This window comes from Labrus mixtus, chromosome 9 (assembly GCF_963584025.1).
Source record: "Labrus mixtus chromosome 9, fLabMix1.1, whole genome shotgun sequence".
NCBI lineage: Eukaryota > Metazoa > Chordata > Actinopteri > Labriformes > Labridae > Labrus > Labrus mixtus.
Window position 1 is genome coordinate 13,346,220 of NC_083620.1, and position 16,674 is coordinate 13,362,893.

General features: G+C 41.7%; 1 protein-coding gene across 1 annotated transcript in view; it reads left to right on the forward strand.

Moving 5' to 3' along the window:
- Nucleotides 1–1,378: 1,378 nt before the first annotated feature.
- clpb (ClpB family mitochondrial disaggregase) overlaps nucleotides 1,379–16,674 on the forward strand; it is a 32,880-nt gene continuing 17,584 nt past the window's right edge. The window contains exons 1-5 of the mRNA XM_061046353.1: nucleotides 1,379–2,054; nucleotides 2,369–2,420; nucleotides 5,901–5,987; nucleotides 12,108–12,211; nucleotides 14,070–14,198. Of these exons, the coding sequence (XP_060902336.1) occupies nucleotides 1,592–2,054; nucleotides 2,369–2,420; nucleotides 5,901–5,987; nucleotides 12,108–12,211; nucleotides 14,070–14,198 (835 nt within the window). The 5' untranslated portion in view covers nucleotides 1,379–1,591. The remainder of the gene's footprint in view (nucleotides 2,055–2,368; nucleotides 2,421–5,900; nucleotides 5,988–12,107; nucleotides 12,212–14,069; nucleotides 14,199–16,674) is intronic.

The following is a 16,674-nucleotide window of genomic DNA, read 5'->3' on the forward strand; positions in this document are numbered from 1 at the left end:
GCAGTGGTCAACAGAGACAGAGTCATAAACTCATCCAGCCTTTATCTGTGATAATTGCTGCTCTGTTTGATGCAATATCTTGTTCTTCACATCAAAATAGACACATTTGACAGGGAGAAAAATAAAAAACTGTGTTTATAATTTATCAAGGACAGCAAGCCATCAAATATAAAATATGAAAAGAAGAAGTCCACCTTTCCTTATAGTTTGCTGTCTGTACAGTTTTGTCTGGACGTAATTTCCCCGCTTTTGGAACTCCCTCAGTAGCTTTTTATTTGCAGGTCGAAAATGAAGGTCTTCGGGTATTGACAGAGGTGTGGATGACTTGAACTGTATTTGTGGGTGAGAATGAAAGTATTGTCAGGAGTCATCCACACTGACACCACAGTAGCATGCATAAGATGTGCTGTTAAAGGTGGAATTGGATTTTTGATAGCTTAGCAAGATGTCCCATGATTCACGACTGGTTAGGCGCAGCAAGCCTGCTGCCAGTACACAACATTCCCACCTAATAATTTACAGCTCTACTCCATTGCAGGAGGCACTTGCATGTATGTCAGATTGGTTCTGCTAGTTTTTCCAGTCTAACGAAAATGGTACTTTGTGAATCTCTTTCTGGAATATAGTACTAATATTAACCTCATTAGCTAGTAGTAGTTGTTAATGCAAATTAGAACCATCATGCAATACAATAAAGTCCACAGCTGTAACACTTACACAGGTAGGATAGATAGAAGAATGATTCAACTGAGTGGATTCATCCTAATGTTATAGCTAATGTTAATGGCATTTATGGAAGATCAACGTAAACAATCTATCCAGACAATCATTTTTTTCTGCTAAAATTAAAGACATTTGAAGAAAAAAGGACATTGCCTTCTGCAGTTACTATTAAGCCACAAACCTTAATGCAATGTGCTTTTACCGCCATCTGGTGGCCATGACTGATGCACTGTCAAAAAAAACACTTGCATCATCACATTTTCTGTTTAAGAAAGGACCAGAAAACCAAACCATGACCGTGTCACGAGATGGGCTGAATACCAAGTTAATCATGAAAATAGAATACATAGAACCTGGCAAAAACAATAATTTAGGAAAGCTGCAAACATTTATAAGTCATGGGAATAATTTTAGTAGTAGTAGTAGTAATTGCGCTTGACACACTGAGCATGCGCAAAGATGACTGACTGCAAGCTTCCTTAACCTTTCTGTCTTGAAGCCTTTCATTGAACCTTTTTTTTTTGCAGAAATGTCGCCCCTAAAAAGCAATATAAACATGACAAATCACTGAATCATGTGCACCCCATTAATTACAGTTCAAGACATTAAACACGGAAGCAAGCCTGGCGCAGACGTTTTCAGTAAAACACCATTTCCCAGAATGCACCGCGCATTCTAGTGACATCCATGCGACGATGAGGTGAAGCGGTTGTTTTCGTTTCCATTAGCTACCTGTTTATTGAGGTATAACGGCAGGTACATCGCTAGTTACGCGGTGTCCCCGATCTGTAGGGAACCCGTTACCATCTGGAATTACTTCCTGACTGAGACTTTCATCCCTGCCTCTTTTTTCGGTGAGTTTACCGCCATGTTATCATCAGTTCCCACTAGGCTAATTGCGCGAAGGTCGCGCAGCCTGTCACCATGCAGCCGTGTGCTCCAGACCAGCGCAGGCGGTGCCGCATGTCAGGGCATCCGAGAGACAACTACGGAGACTAACCGCAACCCCATCGTGTCCACCTCCCGGGTCTCCAGGAGGGGTATTTTGTCTGATGAAAGTGCTGGTTGTAGCACCAATCTGAATCCGTCGATGCAGTTCCACAACCTCGCCCCTAGATGGCTGTCCAACCTGGAGAACCGCCGCAGCTCCTGGGCGGCTCTGGCCAGCAGAGGGCGCGGCAATAACCAGTACTGGGAGGAGAGCGGGCAGAAAGGTGGAGGTGAGGGCAGGGGAACAGGTGGAGGAGCCAACCGGACAGGAGTGGCCTCTGTCGGTGTTCTCTCTGCTGCAGCTGTTGCCTTCTGCCTGAAGAAGGATTCAGATAACAAAGGTATGCCCAATCAGCAGACGTGTGTTGTCTGAATTGGTATTATTGTTTCGACTATTATTGAAGCCATAAACGAGTTTTGTATGAAAATATTTTTAAAAATTAATTACAAAAATAAACCTCGCAATAGTTTGACATTTCTAAAAAATAGATTTAAATTGTCATACTTTTCAATTGAGTTAGGAAAAAAGCATAGCAGAATTGGATTTGTACACAAAATATAGAATTGATATATCCATAATGAGATACTGTGTTCACAGCGTCTACTGGTACTTTGCTGTAAATCTTATTCATGTTTCTTCTTTTGCATTAACAAGGCGATACACTTCTGGAGGCAGCAAGGACCAATAATTCTGAAGATGTGGCAAGGTAACATAAACACACCCACTCAGTAACAATCTGAATGAATGCATTTTACTATTTGTGTATTTAATGTTTGTCTACTTTTACCCCAAACATGAAGTGTTCATATCCAGTACTTATATTAGTTAACTTCATGCATTTGCATTTATACATCACACATGGCGAACCATCCCTGGGTCCATCAGATAGGTAGCTGGGAAGTATATGCGATAAAACTTTAACTAATATGTATAATATTTTGGGCCTTTTGCTGCCTTTATTTGGAGATAGGACAGTGGATAGAGTCAGAAACCAGGGAGAGATAGTGGGAAAGGAGCCACAGGTTGGATTTGAACCAGGATGCCCGCTTGGAGGACTATAGCCTCCGTACATGGGGCATGTACACTTACCACAAGGCTACCAATGCCGCCCCCATAGTGCAGGCTTTTATTACTCAATTGTATAAAATTACCCAACTCTTATTTGCGACAGGTTTTCATACAAGAAAGGCCTTTAATTACTTTCAAACAACACTCGTTCACAGAAAATATGAGAAAGAACATCTAATTTCATTTAACTTACACTGGAAATAATATTTAACAGAATGAGGATATTGAATAAACTAATTAAATTACAAATCACTAATTTGATCTTGTTTTGTAAGTCAGCGTATCTATGCCAACTTGCTGCTCTGAGGGGGGGAGAGAGAGACCCCCATACTGATATAATCACAACTGAGTGATTATATCAGTATGGGGGAGCTGTGTAAACATATCAGAATGTGTTAATGTGGTGTTTTTGGAATATGTTTAAGTGTTACAAATTTGCATGAGAGATGGAAAAAAAACTTATTTTCAAAATGTTTACATTTATTTTCCATATCTAAAGCTAGCACAAGCAACAGAGTTCTCCCCATCCCTCCTGTCTCTAACTGAGGTTTGCATGTCTTCATTCATTCAGACAATTAAGCAGTAGACTCTGAGAGGCAGTGCTCACTTTCTGTTGATAGACACAATATCCAGCTGACCATAACCTTCTGGATACATGTTGATGGTCATCTATATTTTTTGTGTCTTGCTGCTTTTTCTCCTTATTTTTGTTCCGCAAACTAATTCAACACTAAATGCATATGGGCCTAAAATAGAGACCTGCCTTTATTTAGTGAAAATGTGCTGCATCACCAGACTAGTAAAGGGAGTGGGCCTTAAGTTGGGATGGCCTTTTATTTGAAGTTTGATTGTAGTTGAATGAGAAAGCACTTGGCTGTTTAATGTTAATCTTACCTGGACTTAGTTTTAGGACATTTAGTTGTATAAAAAAAATGAACTAGTTCCATTTAAAGTGGGCATCAATGTAATGCAGTATAATGTCTCGTAAATCTGTAATGAGCTTTTCTGTGAGAGCTTTTAGCATTTTCTGGCTACACAGCTCTTGTACGTCTATCATGTTCTGCCTTTAGTTTTGTTCAGACGTCGTAGCCTCTGATCAGTCATGGCTCTTCGGCTGAGTCCTGTTTCTAGAACAACCCCCAATAATCTGCAGTGAAGAAAGCCCATGTTTTTAAATCAACAGCAGTTGTAGTACAACCAATAACCACTAGGTGGAGGAAGAGAATCATCTGTGTGATTTAATATCTGTCTGAGGAGCAGGTGATTGCAGGGTGGATGTCAAACTCGGACACTCTTATTACAGTATGCACACCTATTTCAACAGTGTGCCTAGATTTCTTTTTGTTGTTGTTCTTTATTTTTTTTCAGCTTGTTTGATAATATTTCCCTCACATCCTTTATGTATTTCTACCCCAGCTTGAATGACAGCCTTTCTCTGGGATAGTGCTTTACAAATATTGAATAACTTTAAAAGCAGACAATGTGCCAAAGATACAACAATAATATTGCTACTTTTTATTATATGAATTACAGATAGACATATGTTTCTTCATATTAGTCAACTGCTGGACTTTCTGTCAGGCATGCTCCCACATTAAGGCCTTTGTTACATAATCACTGTTAACTTTTTACCATGTGTGTCCCTCTTTGTAGTGTTGGGTTACCTGCGCCCTGTGGCAGATGGTGTAGGTGTGAGTGCAGTGAGACAGACAGCCACACAGCCAGTCAGCATTTACCAGATGTGTTAAGTGCTTTGGTTAAGTTTGTAGAAGTGTGTGTGTGTGTGTGTGTGTGTGTGTGTGTGTGTGTGTGTGTGTGTGTGTGTGTGTGTGTGTGTGTGTGCGCGCGCTCACAGGCAGCTGAGGAGGGGAGAGAGGTCTTATTTCACTCATGCTTCATAAAAGCAGCTGTAGTACAAGTGTGGGGAAAGTTTGCATTTTCTTTTCTTTCACACTTCACTTCGGGATTGATGTGTATTCGATGTCATGACAACTCAATATTTTCAGTATTTGGAATTTTTATAGAATAAGACGAAATAAATAAGTTCATCACCATTATAGTTCAGTTTTATTTCAACATCGTACATTTTCCCTTAATTTCTTAATAGGCACGACAGATTACCTTGATGCTCACTTGCCTTTTATCCAAATTGGAAGGCAGTTGACAATTACAGTTCTGTCAGATACGTTTGCTCAAGCACTTACAATGTACAGTTGGCAAAAATTAAAAAATAATTGACGAGCAAAATGTCACATCTGTAGAGATCACAGAACATTAATCAAGTTGTTTGATTTACTGAATGGAGCCTTTTATTTTCTTATGTTGCACATTTCATTTACAATGCTTTATCAGCTACTTTCAGGACGTATTTGTTTGTTGCAACTCATGTCTATTTTTTCAACCCAACCTTCTGGTTAAGTTTAAAGCAGTAAAGGATGCTCGAGCTGCCCTCACTCACAGAAGCTGTGAAGTAGCTTCAGCACTGAGCTTTTCTTTCCCCCCCCTGCGCTGATGCTACGTGCACACCAGGCAGTGAAAACAGAACCACGGAGTGTCAGAGCTGAGTGCAGACTAGATAGAGGCCACTCTGTTGACTGTAAACACACACACTGTCTGCCTGCTCAGCATTACAGATGACAGACGGATCACGCACACACACACACACACATACACACACACACACACACCTACCTACCTTGTCATTCTAGTACCTGCCTGGTGTCCTAGCCTCAGGCGGAAAGCCCTACACACACCTGGCTCAGAGAGAGAGAGATAGACATTAACTGGTCAGGGAGTAACTGTTTCACTTCAGATAAAGACAAAGACGACATGGTTTCATGCTGGTGTGTCTAACAAGGCATGTCTGTGATGCCATCACACATACAGCTATCCACTATATTGCTGATTTAGAAGAAATGTGTGTTTCAATGTAGTATGCAAATATGAAATCACTGTTATTTAAACATCTTTGTATTGTCCTTTGTTTTAAGATACTCTTTAAGATACTACAGATCCACACCACTACTTTATGAGCAGTTGTCAGAGGTGTCCTTTACCATATGTTGATGTTAAAGCAGATTTCAAATAATAACCATTTCTTTTTTCTTTTTCCCGTTAGGCTATTGAAAGAGGGGGTTGACCCAAATCACCGGCACCGTCTTGGTTGGACTCCTCTCATGGTGGCTGCAATAAACCGACAGCACAGGTCTGTGTGTTTTGTGTGTGTGTGTGTGTTTTACAGCTCTGAGATGCCCTCCCTGGTGAGCATATGTTACAGTAATGTAGCGATTCCGGTACCGGGCAGCTGTCTGCATTAGTTACCGTGTGAGCATATGTCATCCATGTCCACCGCTCGAGTTGTTACAGTAGGTCTTCAGAAGTGCAAAGTGCGACTTTCAGACCAACAGACGGTCTTTACCCGGTCCCCCATCTCTCTGTCGGACAAATTAAATTAGCCTCCTGGCCCCCAGAACACACACGACACAGAGGGGCCGAGGTTAAGGCCGGGCCAAATCCAATTTACAGAGCTTTTATTTTCTCCATCAGGACTGTGTGGCCACTTTTTGTTTAAGGGCCGTATGTGTCCGTGAGAAGCATAATGTGATATTTGAATATGGAAAAAAGCCTCAAATGTGCTTATGTTAAATCTAGGGGGTTACAGTTTATCCATCGTAAAGCTTGTGACATAGTTAAGCTAAACTGGAAACATATAGAGATCGCAACACAAGAAATAAGAGACAAATGTTTGTCGGAACATGGACGTTTCCTCAGTATTGTAGTTATATGGAGAATTATGTGTGTAACTTGTTTTAATGTGAGGATTAGATTCTATTCTTTAAATGTCTCAAATTCTGAACTAGGAGATTGAAAGAAAGCTAAATGAATTTTTCTGATAATATGTTACTAGTTCAAGTTATTTATGCAGAAAAACATGAAAAAACGTAATTCCGGTCTGTAAGAAGTTGCTGCTTCTTTACTTGACTGTAAAATCGATATTGTTCCTCCTCTGCCGTGTCAAATAAGGTTATATGCTTTGATTTTGAAAAAAAAAAATGTGTCATGATGTTTTACCTCCGTTATGTCTTCATATATTTATGAGATGTGTGGAGGGGTCGCCAGTGTTTAAAATATTGTTGCATTCATGTATTTTTGGATATAAATTCAGTTGTGTGTGTGTGTCACTGCACTTGTCTATTTCTTGTGTGTGTGTGTCACTGCACTTGTCTATTTCTTGTGTGTGTGTGTCACTGCACTTGTCTATTTGTCGTGTGTGTGTGTGTGTGTGTGTGTGTGTGTGTGTTATGAGTGCTATAACTCAGCGAGGCAGTGACACTCCTCTGTGTTTAATCCCGTCTGTAACCCCCCAGTGAGCCGTCACTGCTGCAGGGAAGACAGAACATCGGTTCACACACATCAGTCACACAAAGACATACACAGTCATTGCCACGCACACAAGTGAGGATGCATGTGTGGATACAGATACACACACACACACACACACACACACACACACAAGGGGAGTTTATACCAAATATCTTAGAAGCCAACTGGCTATTACTCAGTCAACCACAACTTTATTTGCAGGCGATAAGTGAAAACACAGGAAACATCCTTCATGAAAGAGGTTTAGCCCGTAGCTACAGTGTCAGCATGGATCTTATTGTTAAATCCCCCCCGCTCCCTCTTAGAAGTGAAAACTATGAGATTTAAGCTCAGTGTGATTTCAGAGGAAACGTTTTCTAGGTGTAGCGTCCAGCCTTTCCTGTGCTCAGAGGTCGAGGTGCGTCTGTGTGAGGGAATCAGGGGTGGAGTAGAGGGCTGTGTGAAAGAATTAAGGGTGAGACTCTGGGGGCATGTGTTTGCTTAGCTTTGATGTGAGGCTAAATCAGGGAGGCGCAGGGCCTGGCCCACTGTTTGCACTCTTTAACACACAATACCCATCTCCATCTCTCTTAGAATCCGTCCATTCCTCCCTCGCCGTATTCACGTGCACAATGAGCGCTCAGCCGAGTGTAGCGCCTGTTGACCGTTCCGACCTGTCGGCCGAGCGACTCGAAGGGAGAGAGGGGGGGGGAAGCAATGAGGGAAAGCAGAGGGATGAGTGGCTCGTTGAGGAAAGACAGAGGGGAAGAGTTAAGCTTTGGAGAGAGTCATGTGGAGTAGGATTATGGTTTTGGGTCGGGATTAACCGAATTGAAAAGTGAAATTCAGCAGAGAGCTCGTGGTGAAAGGCTCTAATGAGATGGTCATGGTTCAACATGATTGCGATGGTAAGAAGTCAGGATGACTGACAGAATGTGTGAACATTTATGGGATATCATTATTTATGTCTTTTACTCTTCCGCGCACCCTGAAGTAATATTGCCCCAGTTAGGGAAGGGTGATCAAATAAATATCAACTTGAAGGATATTATGAGCGATGCAACATTAAAGCCTCATTTATGGGTTATCATGTCATTTTGAAGCATTTCTCATCTTTTCCAGGCTTTTGTTCGCACTGTCCCGACTTAACAACTTAACAACAATGTTGTCAGCATCTAATTTAAATTGGGTGTTATAATTTTCCACAAATATTCAACATTTTGTTTTTCTGCTATTTTCTGCCAACAGTGGGCTTTCAATGTTTTGCAAATCGTCACATTGTGTTTTTTTTTTTATATTTTGCCCAACTTTTGATGAAATAGGGTTTCATAATATCTCCCACTCTATAACGAACATCTGACTGTACTGATATCAACATTTGCTTCAGAATGTTTTTTACTTGGAACAAACCGCAGCAGCATAGCGTTACACCCTGACCAATCAGATTATTCGGCTGAAATAAATAAAGTGCCGTGAGCTTCTCTTCCTGGCATCTATTTGACCCCAAGTGTGCACCAGGTGACATGAGGTCCAATGAGGTCCAGCGTCTGGGCCAGGTGGTCACATTGACATGGATGGTCAGTTCGGCTCGGGTGTCTATTATAGCATGGGAGAGACGGAAGTGTCTGTTTCCTGTCTTCCCTCCGGGGCAAGGATGAGAAACTAACACCTGCTCCCACGTAGTAACACAGGTCACCTGCTGGCACGAGCTAGAAGGTCAAAACTACCAACCTCAGCACCGGCTTGTTAAGTGAACATTAACTGAAGGTTTTGACACATGTTGGCTGCTTGTAAGCAAGCAGGGAGAATATACTCATAGCTGTTAGGGTGACGCAGAGGTTTTTAATATCACGGTAATGTAGTATCAACGTTTGTGCTCCCTCCTTATTTAACTAAACCCCATGTTGCTTCGTTAAGCTATGAAAGTAAAATAATCTTGTAATTTACTGATAATATTGTTTTGATACTCCCAGGATCACATTACCAAGTATGTAATTTTAGCTTTTGGCCTAGTCCTTCAAACTGGGAGTTTAACTGAATTAACCTCTGCATGCCTTCAGTTTGGCCTCAAATTAGTGCTGCAGCTCTCCTCCTAAACATCCCAAATAAAGTTAGCCACTTGATCATCAGTTGATTAGTAAAACTATCAACTGTTTAAAAGAGCTCATTAGTTTTAGCACTATCTGTGTAATTAAATCTCTCTCTCTTTCATCTTTTTAGCCGCACTTCCCTCTTTCTATCCACTCCTCCTCCCTCTCCTCCTCCTCTCTGAAGTTTTGCTCTTTAACTCGTTTCTTTATCCCTCAGTGTTTACCTTTCTGATGCCATTAACCCTTTTCAGACCGCCACATTTCTTCACACAGTCCTGCCCATCCTCGTGTGACCAACTTTAGTTTGGGTTTGTGTGCGTCTGGATGTGTCTCAGAGGATGCGCCCATATGTTTGTAGAAGTGCTTGCAAGGGTGAGAAGAGAGCCCACTGTGGGTCACGGCCCCCCTGCCCCCTCCCAAGCCAGAGTGATACAGTAACAATGGGGGACCCCCTGATAGTCCTTTATGCCCCCTCAGCAAGGTCAGACACAAAGACCTGGCCAGGATCGTTCTCAGCAACAGGAGCACATATGTTCTGTAGTGGCTACAAAACTACAAGAAGAATGAATTTTGAGACAAAGGGGGGAACTGGGCCTTATTCTGCATTTTCTTTTGTGTAGGTAATATGCAGGAGTATTTTTTCTATCCTGTTTTACTGTACTATAATTTCTTAGCCTGTACTGTATATCACACAGTCAATAGTTCAGGACTATATTCAGGGTGAAAACAATGATTTGATACATTAATCACCAACTACCTTAATATCAGACCAGCATTCAGCAATTTTTAAATAAGAGACGTTAATTTTTCCGGCTTCCAGCTCCGCAAATATAAGGATTTGATGGTTTTCTTTTCTCTATGTAATAATCTAAAGTCCTAAGGTGGTATTTTAATTCTGTCTCGCTGCTCTGTATAAATGAGCAAACAAAAGATGGTGAGGGATGTTGCTGATGCTGATGTGAGCAGTGTTTAGCTGGTTATGGAACAGAATGAAAGTAATCCTGATGCCTCTTTTATGAGCTACAAAAGCAAACTTGTCCGAGCCAGATTTATTGTATTACTTCTATACTGTTATTCTTTAGCATTAAACCATTGCCTCAGATGTCAGGCAAAGTGCAGAACAGCAGCAGAAACATCCACTTTTACTTTCTCCAATCTTTCCTTTGCATTTGACATTAGAAAGCATCATGAGGTTTTTGTTTAAAAAACAAAATAACACTTCTTATTCATGTAAAGGACAAGTACAGCAAAGAGCTAAGACATCCCCATTTTTCTGTCAGGTGAAAAAAAAAAATGACGCAAACAGAACGTTTCTCATTTAAAAAACTAACAGTGCCGGCTCAACATCTGTGTATATTCAGAATCTGAATAAATGGTAGACGCCTTTCTGTTTGTGTGTGTGTGTGATGCAGACATGTTACACGTCACACATGCTACCTAAACACGGCATGCATTGTCTGGTTCTGTGTGAAAAAAATTAAGTGGGAGTATTGGTTCGTTAGCTGTATCATTATTTCTGCATCTCTGTTCAAAAAGAACTTGTGTGTCTTTTGGTTTTCCGCATATTAAACAAGTGATTAGAATTGTTCACAGTGAGATCTGGGAAGTGGGCATGGTCTCTATTTTATTTATTTTTTGAATGCCTGAAATGCACCTGAAACATTTCCGAATAATCTGGATTAATTGAAATGTTTTTTAGTGTATTGTCAAAGGAACGATGATTGTTGGACTATCTTCTGATGGCTTGTTTATTTTTACACCTCACCTTCAGATTAACTCTGACAATAGAGTTGTGCAGAACTTTTCTCCATTGTGCCTCATCACTTTTTAAGGGTCTGTTCTTTCCTGGAGGGAAGCTGGAGCCTGTTAAACATTTATAACAATTTAGCTCCATTTCAGACACTGCAGACCTCTGCTATAACCATGTAGCTGAGCAGCACTCAGTCACAGGTTTAATGTCAGCCTGCAGAGTTCTGGCAGGGTTCATGTTTCGGCCATGGCTCTGCCTCTGCCTCTGCCTCTCGGTCAGCACAGACTAACGGGCCAGTTTTTTTTTGTGTGTGTTCATGTGCACGTCTGTGTCTCAATGTCAATGCCAACACTCACGTTCATGGGGGTAAATGTAAAGTGTGTTCTGTAGACAGAGAGACGGTACCTGGAATGTCCGTCGGGTCACAGTGAGTGGTGTTGCCGAGGTAGTTGTGTTTGTTCTATAAGGCGGTACGCTCCAATGAAGGGCTTCACGAGCACACACAAACACACAGACCCCTTCTCCCCTCCACTGGCACCGGAAACAGGCCCGACCCTTGCCCCCTTCCATGTGCACACATGTACATGTTACGAAGCAGACAAGTGTGTGAATAAGAGCGTCAGCCCGATCTGGGCGGGGGGGAGATTGTATGAACTTTGATGGATGCAGCCTGGCTCTGTTGAAGGTGGCAAGTGGTAACGCTGTTTGGTCTGTAATGGCCATTCGGTAGGGTAGGTAAGATATAGAAGTTGTGCATATGGGTATGGTGGACGGTGGGAGCTACCACTGAGGGGAGTGTCTCTGGGAATCAATTTACAATCTCTTTGCTGAACATGATAAAGAACCTTCACTTGTGATTGTTTCACTGTAATCCCCTAAGTGTCAAGAAAAACGAAACCTGAAGTCTTTATCAGAATTGAAGGGAATATGTTTTATGATATATGTTGATATGAATGAACATGTTGTAATATAAGACTTTACCCGTACATTTGTTAGCATTTATGCTGCAAATACTGAGTTCTCATAATTGAAAGGCTGCCTGTTGGCTGGTTCATTAGTGCGGTACAAGTTTGAGTGATTGCATGTATTTACATGTGTCTCTGTGTCTCCTGTTGTCTTCTAGTGTGGTGAAGGTTCTGCTAGAAGCCGGTGCCGACCCGAACACTGGAGATCACTTCAACAACGTTTACGACACCTCACGGGAGAAAGGCATCCACTCACTGGAAGGTGAAGAAAGAGGAAAGAAACACATTGAGCCTGTGTTTTTGTGTGTGCAGAAACCACATGTGTATGTTTGTGTGTGTGTGTGTGTGTAGTAACAATATTACACATATGAATCCTAAGTGTTGAGCCAGATATTATGAGACATTATGATTTGCATAAAGATTTGCATATATGTACATGTTTCATTTCTTCTGTATAATTTATTTTATATGTTCTGTGACAAGAAGTCTTTGTTTTATTTGTTTTTCTTCAGAGCGGCAAAAACAGATAGGATGACACACACACAAACTCCTCCTCCCCCCCTCCAGTCTGTGTTAGGTTTCTGCCGACATATTTATATGGGATATGTATATTGCAGACATTTATATGGCTGTCAGGTTTGGGTCCACGTGGGGCCGGCGTAGCGTGGGGAAGCGTTTCCCAGACGCACACTGATGGATGGGCTAGGGGGGCCTGTGCGACGCTTTATTGGGTTAGCTATGATTATCCTGCCCTGTCTCTCTCTCTCACACATACACACACACACACACACACACACTGCAGAGAGACTGCCAGAAGAAGAAAAAAAGAGTGGGATGGGTAGAGGAAGGGAAAGACTGATGAAGGAAAGAAGAATGAGAGGAGGAAGACAGTGAAAGAAAGCAAGGGGGCATAGAAGGAGGGGCGACAGACGGAGTGAGAGAGAGTTTAGAGATGGAGGAGAGGGAAGAAGATTTGGATGTTGCGAGGGATGATAGAGGGAGGGAGGCATTGAAGGAAATGGGTGGGATGATGAGGGAGGGAGAGGAAGTCAGGAAATGGATGAGACACAGTTATCGGGATAGAGGGAGCAGGGAGGGAGGAGAAGAAGAGGCTGCGAGTGATGATAGGAACTGATGGGTAGGGAGGAGTAGAGGAAGGTGGCGGAAAAAAATAGAAATGGATGATGGAGGAGTGGCACGAGATGAGTGCGCTTATGAAAAAGATAAGTAAGGAGAGAATGATAGACTATCTCTATTATCTGTAAGGAGCGAAGCAGAGCAGACCCTAAAACTAAACGCACTTTATTCAGATCATGTTGGACAGTTTGAGCTTAAATATGTGAAAATGAACAACTGCTCTGGAGCTGGAAACAGCAGGAACAATCTTGTAGTCTGCAGTGTTATTATTACAACATGCTACGAAGCCTAACCATTCGTTGTGAATCGATTACAGAGAGGCTTCCAGAAATAAAAGCTCAAACAATTATTCATAAAGTTTGTAAATCATCTCTCATCTCTCGTTCGGATTTGGACGTGTTCTTGTTCTTTTCCGTCTGTAAAGGGAAAAAAAGTTTGGAGGATTTTGTCAAATCTATGTTAAGAAGTTAAGTAAAAAAGACATCAATCTTGGGCAGCTGATAACATAGCATTTATATTGCGCGCTCCATGTACAGAGGCTACGGTCCTCCAAGCATGCAGCCGGGGTTTGACTTCAACCCTCGGCACTTTGCCTCATGTCATTCCCCACTCGGTCATCCACTGTCATCGCTACATTAAAGTCAAGATGCCACAAAAGCCTTGGTTGGATTGAAATACAGAAAAGGAGAGTCAGATAGAGAGGGGATCAGACGTAAGTGCTGGTAGCCACAGTAATAACAACAACAACATATCATTTATTGAGAGATCAGCTAAATATTAGCAATTACAACTATTATATTAATACAGGTATGACGTGATAATGGGCCACAACACTGTAACAAAAGCACTCAAAATCTTGGTAAATTCTATAAATCAACTATGTCTACATCAGGCTTTTTGTGTGTCTTGTTTTTTTTTAAATTCATCTTCTGTTTGAATCTTTTCTCGTCTCTTCACTCACTCTACTCTCTCACGTCTCACAGTCCTTGTGTCCAGAGAGGATGAATTCAGCAGCAGGCTCAGCAGCAGGGCTGGCTTCCGTGGTTGCACAGCGCTTCACTACGCCACACTGGCTGACGACACACTCGCTGTCCGCATGCTGCTGGAGGCTGGTACGTCTCACCCCAACACACACCGAACCTAACCCCACCTTAAAATCCACCTCTGAGGGGCTGCATATCAATAAAAGACATAGAGTTGTTCCTTGCACATTTTACATAACAAAAACTCTATATTCTTTTATTACAGCTGTGGTATGAGCCAATTCTCAAACATACATCAAATATTGAAAAAATGTTTGATCACATTCAGCGGTAGCTCAAAGGTTAAGCGGGTTGCCAAAGTTTCATTAGGCAAAACTGTGAAATCCAAAATTGCTCTAGAAGGCACAACCATGGAGGTATGCCTATGATTAGATTAGATTCTGATGAGCAGGCTGGCACTTTGCAAAGCAGCCTCTGCCATCAGAGTGCGTGTGTTTGTGTGTGTTTGTGTGTGTGTGTAGTGTAAATTGATTTAAGTGGTTGGAAGACTGCAAAAGCGCTACACAAGTGCAGCACATTACGTTCATGATTTTATCCCATTGATGGGCTCCATTTACCTAACAGAATGAGAAGAGGTATAGGAGATTTTTGAAGTCCCAGTGATTTAACACAGTGTTTATCCTATCTGTGATATTTCATTGACAGTTACTTTGCTTATGTAATCTGCAAAGTGGGTTTGTTATCAATCCTGTACATTCATGTGGTTGTTACAGAAAACAATTTTGAGTTGGTGGAGATCGGCCCAAGACTGAAGAATACTTTTCACTCATAAATGTAAACAATTAAAGGCAGGGTTGGTAATTTCCTCCAGATACGCTTTTTAAGATTTTGTTTGAAATTGTCTTCAGGTCCTGACAGAATTGAATAATTAATGTGCTCTGAAAATCCATCATTTGTAGCAGTTGTAAGCATGTAAAAACTTTGACCAATGTCTGCCACGAGGTACCAATTTGATGAACCAATCATTCCTCCCTGTCTCCCTGCCTCCCTGTGCGTTCTCTACTCCTTGGTGCACTAACCCACACTTAAAGCGCATCACAGATGATGGAGAATATACTGTTAATTTGCTATTGGCCGTTTTGACTAGTAAAATAGTCCAGATAGTTTTTTTTCTGGAGCTACGGTGCTCGGGCATGTAAGTGAGGGCCGTGGCTTTTGAGGGAGTACAGAGGGGAGGGGGTGAATGTATTGTGTGACAGATTTTCTTTGTATTGTTTTATTTTTGGGCATTTCAAAAGGTCTAGTTTTTAGTATTTCTCTGACAATGTATCTTTATCTAAATGTGTCCCCTGTGATCCATCATGTTTTAATTTAGTTGCAGACATTTGTGCTTTCTTGAACTGCTCTCTGTTATTGGATAGTAGTGTTTCTGCATTGTTGGGCATGCACAAATGGTTAATGGACTTGGACTTGTGTAGTGCTTTTCTAGTCTTCTGACTACTCAAAGCGCTTTTACACTATAAGTCACATTCACACCACATTCACAGTCTGATGGCAGAGTATACTACGTAAAGTGCCCAACTGCCCTACAATACTGCTCCATTTACACGCTGCAAGTGTAGCAGTGGGAACAATTCAGGGTTCAATGATTTGCCCAAGGACGCTTGGACATGTGACCCGACGAGGCCTTACCTTCCAGTTGGGTGATAACTGACTATACCGCTGAGCTACATCCACCTGTTAAATAGTTATATATATTTCATAGGGGGATGAAGATTTAAAAAAGTTCATTTGAGGAAAACAAGCGACTAATATAAGCACAGGTTTTATCCAGGCACATGTCAGGCTCCTTGCTTTCTAAACTAACTGTTTCTTATAGTGCTACCAGAGCTGGAGGCAGAATCGTCTCCATCAGCTTTAATAAGCCTCCATGTATCATCATCTTAGTGCTTCGACCCCGAGTAATATAAACAGTATTACAAAGCTCATTTGAAATTGATCACTCGTTCATACCCCCCCTCTCCATTCAGCCCCATTACGCTCGCACCTGTCGTTGACTCAGCTCCACACACACACTCATACACCCTCGGGGCAGAATATCCCCCTCAGTTTCCAGACGAGCAGATCTTAACCAGGCCAGGCCTAGTTGAACTGTGACCCCTGAACAGAACATGCCCTTGGGGTAACTCCATAATCACAGGATGTGTGTGCCTTTGTGTGTGTGTGTATGAGAGAGAGAGCATCTCTGTGTTTGTGCACTCAAGCTTCCTTTTTATTTATAAAAATATTTAAATATTCATGTATGCTTTTTATCTTTTTGATACGTTTACACACGCCTTGTTGAATCACATCTTGGTCATCTGAAGTTTTTAGACTGATCCGTTTTTAGTCTAAAAACATTTTTTTTGTGGGGGGATCATCCGCCCAAACCAATATCATTATACACAGTCTCACACACACACACATACAGAGACTTGTATTAATGTCTTGTTTATGTTTATGATGGATGGTGCGTCCAGAGCTCTGTCTGCCCGTCTCACCCCTGCATCTGTGAGTGCTCTGTACGCTTAAACAAATCACTTGGTCTAACTCGATCAAATGTTCT